This window comes from Palaemon carinicauda, chromosome 10 (assembly GCF_036898095.1).
Source record: "Palaemon carinicauda isolate YSFRI2023 chromosome 10, ASM3689809v2, whole genome shotgun sequence".
NCBI classification, from domain to species: domain Eukaryota; kingdom Metazoa; phylum Arthropoda; class Malacostraca; order Decapoda; family Palaemonidae; genus Palaemon; species Palaemon carinicauda.
In genome coordinates, this window is record NC_090734.1 from 42,461,614 (window position 1) to 42,469,113 (window position 7,500).

General features: G+C 31.3%; 1 protein-coding gene across 1 annotated transcript in view; it reads right to left on the reverse strand.

Annotated features, from left to right (window-relative positions):
* LOC137647962 (uncharacterized) overlaps positions 1-7,500 on the reverse strand; it is a 13,645-nt gene that overhangs the window by 4,172 nt on the left and 1,973 nt on the right. Inside the window, exons 1-3 of the mRNA XM_068380909.1 lie at positions 7,412-7,500; positions 6,182-6,682; positions 5,480-5,620 (exon numbers count right to left, since the gene is read on the reverse strand). The exon at positions 7,412-7,500 is cut by the window's right edge and continues 1,973 nt beyond it. Coding sequence (XP_068237010.1) covers positions 5,480-5,620; positions 6,182-6,682; positions 7,412-7,500 — 731 coding nt within the window. The remainder of the gene's footprint in view (positions 1-5,479; positions 5,621-6,181; positions 6,683-7,411) is intronic.

Genomic DNA, 7,500 nt, shown 5'->3' on the forward strand with positions numbered 1-7,500 from the left:
AACCTTTTCTTAGTAGTTGCATAAAAAAGTATAAAAAAACTTTATCAGCATCAATAAAAATATCTAGTTGTCAGAATCGTAATCAATGCCTATAACAGTATGCATTTAGTGACTATACAAAGGCATAAGTAAGTGTTGGTTCTATTAATTTTAACCGTTCTAAATACCTCGATTACTCAAGCAATATTATATCTACTTTCAACTAAAGAAACTCTGAAATGTCATAATTCATGTTTCAAGATTTCGGTGTTAGCAAATGCGTACCTCCCTCCTAAACATCTCTTTTACCTATAGATAAAAAATAGAATTGAATCATATTTTTTTTTTCCAGGAGAGAGTTCGCTGCTATCTTTCCGGGTATGTATGGTTCAACTTGACCATAGTGAGGTCTTCCTTTACTGGAAAAAATAGCCATTGCTAGCAGAAGATTTTATTGATAAGTATAAGATGCATTAACTGTGCAATAGAAAGAATATATGATGACTGAGCTTGGGTGTTGCTCTTGCTCTATTAATTACTTTTCACTCATGATAATAAGCTTCATGATCCTGATTAGTGGCAAACCCTTTTCAATCCTATCCAAAAAGTCTAACGTTTTGTTATAGTCTTGTTGGTATCCTAAAGGTGCAAGTGTTACAATATTAGTATATGAAATCAAATGTAACTATCTTTTAAATTACACCAGTAAATTGTAATTGCCTCAAATCATGCAAACCTTTCAAGATTTATTTATTATGAATAAATCACATATGTTAGTTGAATTAAGTTTTTGCCTTTCATTTCTAGAACTTGCTTTACAAGTTATATTATTTTTCTTTTGAAGTAGTCAAGTAGATTCTTCTTGCACACCAAAACTGTATGTATCTTTACCATATCAGTATCAATACGAAACATTTCATGATATGATTTTAATCATTGTTATATTACTATAAATTTAGGACACCATATACGGCTAGGTGCATGAATTAAATTTTTTAGTTTTATGGAATAATGTAATATATATTTAGCCATTAATAACAATAGTAATAATAACAATAATAATAATAATAAAAATAATAATAATAATAATAATTTTTATAATAATAAGTTACAATTAACTTAAGTAATAAAAAATAAAGTCATGAAAACATGATATAAGAAACTTTTAGATGTTATATGGAGTAATTCGAATGAACCGACTAGATCATACCATTGAAAAAGGAGAAGTAAGCATCTAAGAAAAATATACACTTAACTGGAAAGTACTTGGACCCACCTAAACCACATCAAGTAGCCCAAATCCCTAGGAGCCATGCTTATAAGAACAGCATAAGACCTCAAAGTTTTTTTTTTTTTTTTTTTTTTTTAACACCACAGAAAGAACTTGTTTTGCGGTAAAAGACAAACGTAAAGAAACTATCGCAAGTAACTATGAGGCAATTACTTGACAAACAACATTGTGGATGCTGCTGCCAGCAGGCATCAGCACAGAGCGATTCCACTCCAGTGTTGAGGATATAATCCCCATCCTTCAATAAGCAGAAGGGATGATGATGGAAGTGCACTAGTATAAAAGACCGACTTCATATATGCAAAAGGATAATGGTTAAAAACAACATACTGTAATCCTCATGAGTATGGCATAATTACACTCCAACGAAGTTTACGAAACTATTTCTAACTAGTGACAGATAGTGTGCATTCATATATACTGTGCAGAGATTAACACCCAACTACCTCAGGAAAATCAATGCAAAACATGAAAATAGTATTTTCTGATTCTGAATATACCCCGCAGAATTTGATATACGGAAAGTAATCTTACAAGACACCCACCGCATTTCCAAATAGCTTAATTCGCATGACAAGAGCAGTGGTAAAGATAGAGGCTTAGTATTGATTAAAGAAAGGAAAGAGCAGAACTAACCATCTGAAAGTTAATGATGATATAAAATAATTATGGAAAAGAACTGTACAAATAAACATTTTATTAGAAGATATATAAATGATGATCAGAATAGAAAAATGGTCTTCAGTCCAAAAGATGAAAGGTTAAAATGACTGATGGGACATTGATGACTGATGGAAATTAGATCAATGATATGGATGATACATATTACAGTAGAAGAATAAATCGCTCACCAATAGACAAAGAAAAAAAATCTATATGAAAACAAATAGTGAAACCCATAAACATCTGCATATAGATCAGCAACCCATCCCGTTTGGCTTCATGAACGGAATACCAACATCTGAAAGCGGAATCTTATGCAGAAATGGGTATGCTGGGATGGCACTGCTGCAAACGGGTACCAGATGCACCGAAAAGAAAAGAGATTCATCCATTACAAATATTAGAATGAAGACATAAATCTAATATTATATTACTGACTTGACTGAATGAAAAAAAAAAAAAAAAAAAAAAAAACCGTTGTTTTGTAAACTATTCGATAAAAGGAATCACTTTACTTATGAAACCTGACAGTGTTAGTAATTTCCATGAAAATAGGTAGTAGGCTGGCCAAAGAACTAGTTACCATTCGATATAATATCACCAAAGTAGTATTGAGCAATTGGACGGGCTAGATAGTACTTCACTGGTTCTCTCTTAGGTTTCAACTAATTTTCTTTTCCCTAAACATATACCCCTTTTTTACACATACTCTTCTTTCCTTATTCACGTGACAACACTAAAAATACTGAGCAACTTGTCTTCACTCAAGAGGTTTACTACTACAATGTGTTGTTCATCTTGGTTTTCCAACTACGGTTTTAAAATAATAATGATAATACATTCAACGCAGTATTCTATCTGTTTCCCTATTTCCATTTTTTTCCCTGAGCTATGTACCCTGTTGGAATGCTTGGGCTTACAGTTGGATTGAAACTTCTAAAATACTGTTCATGATAAAGGCATGGCCATTAGCATTAACTACATACCAAGTATTACGAACTCTATGATTATTTTGAAATTTTAATAATAATTCTTGATAGCAAATTTAGTTTTGAGGAACATTCGTTTTGCTTCTTCTTAAATTGTACAATAATTGACTTATTGAGAAAGCCTTAAAAGATTGTAGGTTATCAATCTACTTTGAATAAATGTTTTAATTCTTTCATTCTAACATTTTTTTTAGTATTGTTCTACTGCGGAATATTATCCTAATTTATTGAACAGAGACTTACAGTCTATTGTATTACTGTTCTAGATATTAATCTCTGATACCGTCGTTCAGTTAGTTCATTATACATGTCGTATCAAATTTTTCATAATTCCTGACCATCTTTTGTATTCAGATATTTCCAGACAGTACCAACCAGTTCGTAATATTCGGTATGAGGTTAATGCTGATAGTCATGCCTTTATCATGAGGTAAATACTAAACAGTATTTTAGAAGTTTTATTCCAGTTGTGACCAAGTTGAGGAAAGGCTTTCTTTATCTGTTAGTTGAATTGGTGGAACTTGAAAAGATCAGATTTGGAACGATTAATTTCTTGTTCAACAGTGCCTATTTTAAAATAGTCACTCTTCCTAAAAAATTTAATTTCAATTGTCAATATTTTTTTTTCTTTTTAGTTTAATTGTTTTCTTATATCCATTCCTTATTGGGTATTTTCCCTTGTCGGAGCCTATGTGCTTATAGCCAACTTTTCCTAGACCCTGGACGTCCATCACATTCCTTATACCTTGATTGATCCTTCGAAGCTTAGCATCAAAGGAACTAATCACAATTTCGTATAACTATCCTGGATCTCATCTATTATGCTCTGTATTGTTTCACAGTTTTTTACCGTTCCTTTTCTTCGGGAGATCATCTGGTGCTACACACCAAACTATAATATTCATATTGCAATGACTTTACTTAAACTTAACAGTCTAGAAATTACAGCTTTCTATTCATTCAATGCGTATTATGCTCGTGGTTTCATCACAATTCCTATCCTTTCTCTACCAGCTCCATCTCTTCTTCATGAATATTTACAAATCGATGTACTCCGGTGAATACACGCCGCTGTAAAATTAATATTCAAACATGAGATAGTATTCTCTTGGTAATTGAATTATTTCAAAAAGTATACATTTCATTTTGATAGAGTTTTTATTCCTCTTGTTCTGTTAAAGTTTTTATAGGTTAAATAGGAAATATTTATTTAAATATTGTTACTATTCCTAAAATATTTTATTTTTCCTTATTTCCTTATTTCCTTTCCTGACCAGGCCTGTTGGGGCCCCTGGGCTTATAGCATCCTGCTTTTCCAACAAGGGGTTGTAGCTTAGCATTTAATAATAATAAAAATAATCATAATAATAATGATAATAATAATAATAATAATAATAATAAAAATAATAATAATAAGTGTATGTGTATGTTAATCATATGTGCAAACATGTAAAGGGAAGTCTATATATCTATGTATATTTTTTAGCATATGTCTAGGTGTGCATATGTAAATCTGTTATATATATTTGAATGTGTATGGGTATATAAAGGCATATGCATATCTTTTTTATATATATATATATATATATATATATATATATATATATATATATATATATATATATATATATATATATATATATATATATATATATACATATATATATATATATATATATATATGTCGAGTTATGGTCTTTAGATTTTATATGCCATGAACTCTGGTTCTTTTAAAAACATATTTGACTGTTCACTTTTAAGTTTCCTTGTTTAATATTTTAATATAAAGGTATAACATGAAAAAATCTATTAACTTGAAATATATTTACAGACTGAAACAAACAAAATTAACAAACTTCATGTTTAACACCAGGAATCATAATAATATATAAATATATTGAACATCTAGCACGTATAATCAGGATCAGGAAAAGTACTGCACTTGATTACAGTCTGACGAAGGATCACTTGTGTCAAGATGAAATATTTCAAGATCCAATGACCAAGAGTCTAAGGTTTAGGACCAAGTATGCAGAAGATTGATCCAGGTCTAAGGACTAATCCAGGTCTAAGGAGTTTGTTATGGATGGCTAGGTGTCAGGTAGTGATTAGAGAAATGCCGGGGACTCTCCATGTTAAGAAAGAAAAACAAATCAAGGACAACCAAATAAACAGAAATAACTTCTTTAGTCCATGGAGTGAAAACATAGCCAAGAGATGGCAGCACAGCATTCCTCGACAAACCCCCCTACTAAGTTTGAACGACAGGCAACAAAAGAAAACTATATGCATCTACTGATCATATCTGAACACACATTATCAGACCCTCTTATGTATTCGATAAAGAAAGAATATGGTTGCAAACTTAATGCCCAACGCATAAGGCGGTCATTCTTATTTTTCATACTACTAAGATACTTAAGAGGTGCATGATCAGTTTGAAGAACAAATTCTTTGCCATACAAAAATTCTTTAAATCTTTCTATTCCCCAAACAATAGCAAACAGTTCTTTTTCAATAGTAGAGTAATTTAATTCAGATTTATTTAATTTCCTACCTGCATAGCAAACTGGTTTAAACACACCATCATGATCCTGCAATATAACAGCACCCAAACCATGATAAGACGCATCTGTTCGCAAATAAAACTTCTTTTCTACATCAGGCAACATCAAGATAGGAGATTTTACAAGATGAGCTTTAAGATCATTGAAACATTTAAGTTGATTATCAGACCAATTCAATTTATTACTACAGTTTTTCTTCAATAAATCATTAATTGGAGCAGACAAAATGGAAAAGTTTGGAATAAATCTGTTGTAATATCCTAATGTTCCCATAAATGAACGTAAGTCCTTCTTTGTTGTTGGAACAGGCATATTAACAATATCATCTACTCTTGACCTAATAGGTGATAAACAGTTATTTCCTAGTTTATACCCAAGATACTTTATTTCATTGAATGCAAAGAAACATTTATCAGGACCAGCTGTTAGGCCATGGTCACGAAGTCTTGAAAGAACTAACTTAATATGATTAAGATGATTACTCCAGGATTTACTGAAAATAACAATGTTATCAAAATAACAAGATACATTTGCTAATCCTGACAACACTTTTCGCATCAATCTCACGAATGTTGCACATGCGGTTTTAAGACCAAATGGCATCACTTTAAACTCCATTAACCCATACTTGGTAGAAAAAGCTGTAAATTTCATAGCTCTAGGATCTAATGGAACCTGCCAGTACCCCTTACATAGGTCTAATTCAGTCAAATATTTAGCGCCATTCATTTTATGTAAATCGTCATTTATACTAGGCATCGGTTCTGCATCAAATTCAGAATATTTATTAAGAGCTCTAAAATCAACACATAAACGTATACTTCCATTAGGTTTCCGTACAATAACAACGGGTGAACAATAATCAGAAGTTGAAGGTTGAATAATATCCATATCAATCATTCTATCTACCTCCTTATTGAATTCATCGAGCAAACTTAAAGGAATTGGGTAATTCTTAGCTCTGATTGGTTCATCACTTTGCAATTTTATATTATGAGAAATAGTCTTAGTACGACCAGGTGTATCACTCATGACGTCTGTAAATGACTTCAATAAACCTTCAAGATCATTAATTTTATCAGATGACAAAGATTCACAAAAGTTATAATTACCAGAGTCTTCATCTCTTGATGGCAATTCACAACAATTATTGTCAGTAATGGCAATAACAGGCTGTACTTCAGCTTGAAGAGCTGAAAACAAATTTGATGAATCTAAAAGATCATTTACTTCTTGTTGAATTACACTAACCTTAGATCTTCTATGATAAGTCTTAAGCATATTTGCATGATATAACTTTAATCTATTTCCTACTTTGACATAGTAATCAACACCATTAGAATGGACATCAGTGATTATATATGGACCTTTCCATTGCATAAGGAATTTATTTGAACTATTTGGAAGCATAACCAAAACTTCATCATTAACTTTGAATTTACGAGAGGTGGTTTTCTTATCAAAATACTCTTTATATTTCTTGGCACTAACCTTGGCATTATTTACTGCAACTTCAGCCATGCTCTGCAATTTATCTCTAAGGTTAATTATGTATTGATAACTAGTAGTTAATTCTCCATCAATACTATTATTAGATACCAATTCATGCAAAATATGTAATGGACCTCTTACATTTCGACCGTACAGCAATTCAAAAGGACTGAACTTTAAACTATCATTTGGAATTTCACGATATGCAAATAAGGCAACATTAATGTATTTATCCCATTCATTCGGATTATCAATACAAATTTTCTTTAGCATATTTTTCAAAGTTCCATTCATACGTTCAACCATTCCGTTACAAGATGCATGATAAGGACTGGTGTAAATGGCTTTGATACATAATAATTTATTAATTTCAGACATAAGATCAGACTTGAATTGAGTGCCACGATCACTAAGGATTTCTTTGGGTATACCAACTATACAAAATATCTCCATTAATGCCTCCGCTACAGAAACTGTATCAATATTGCGTAAAGCAACTGCTTCGGGATACCGAGTAGCC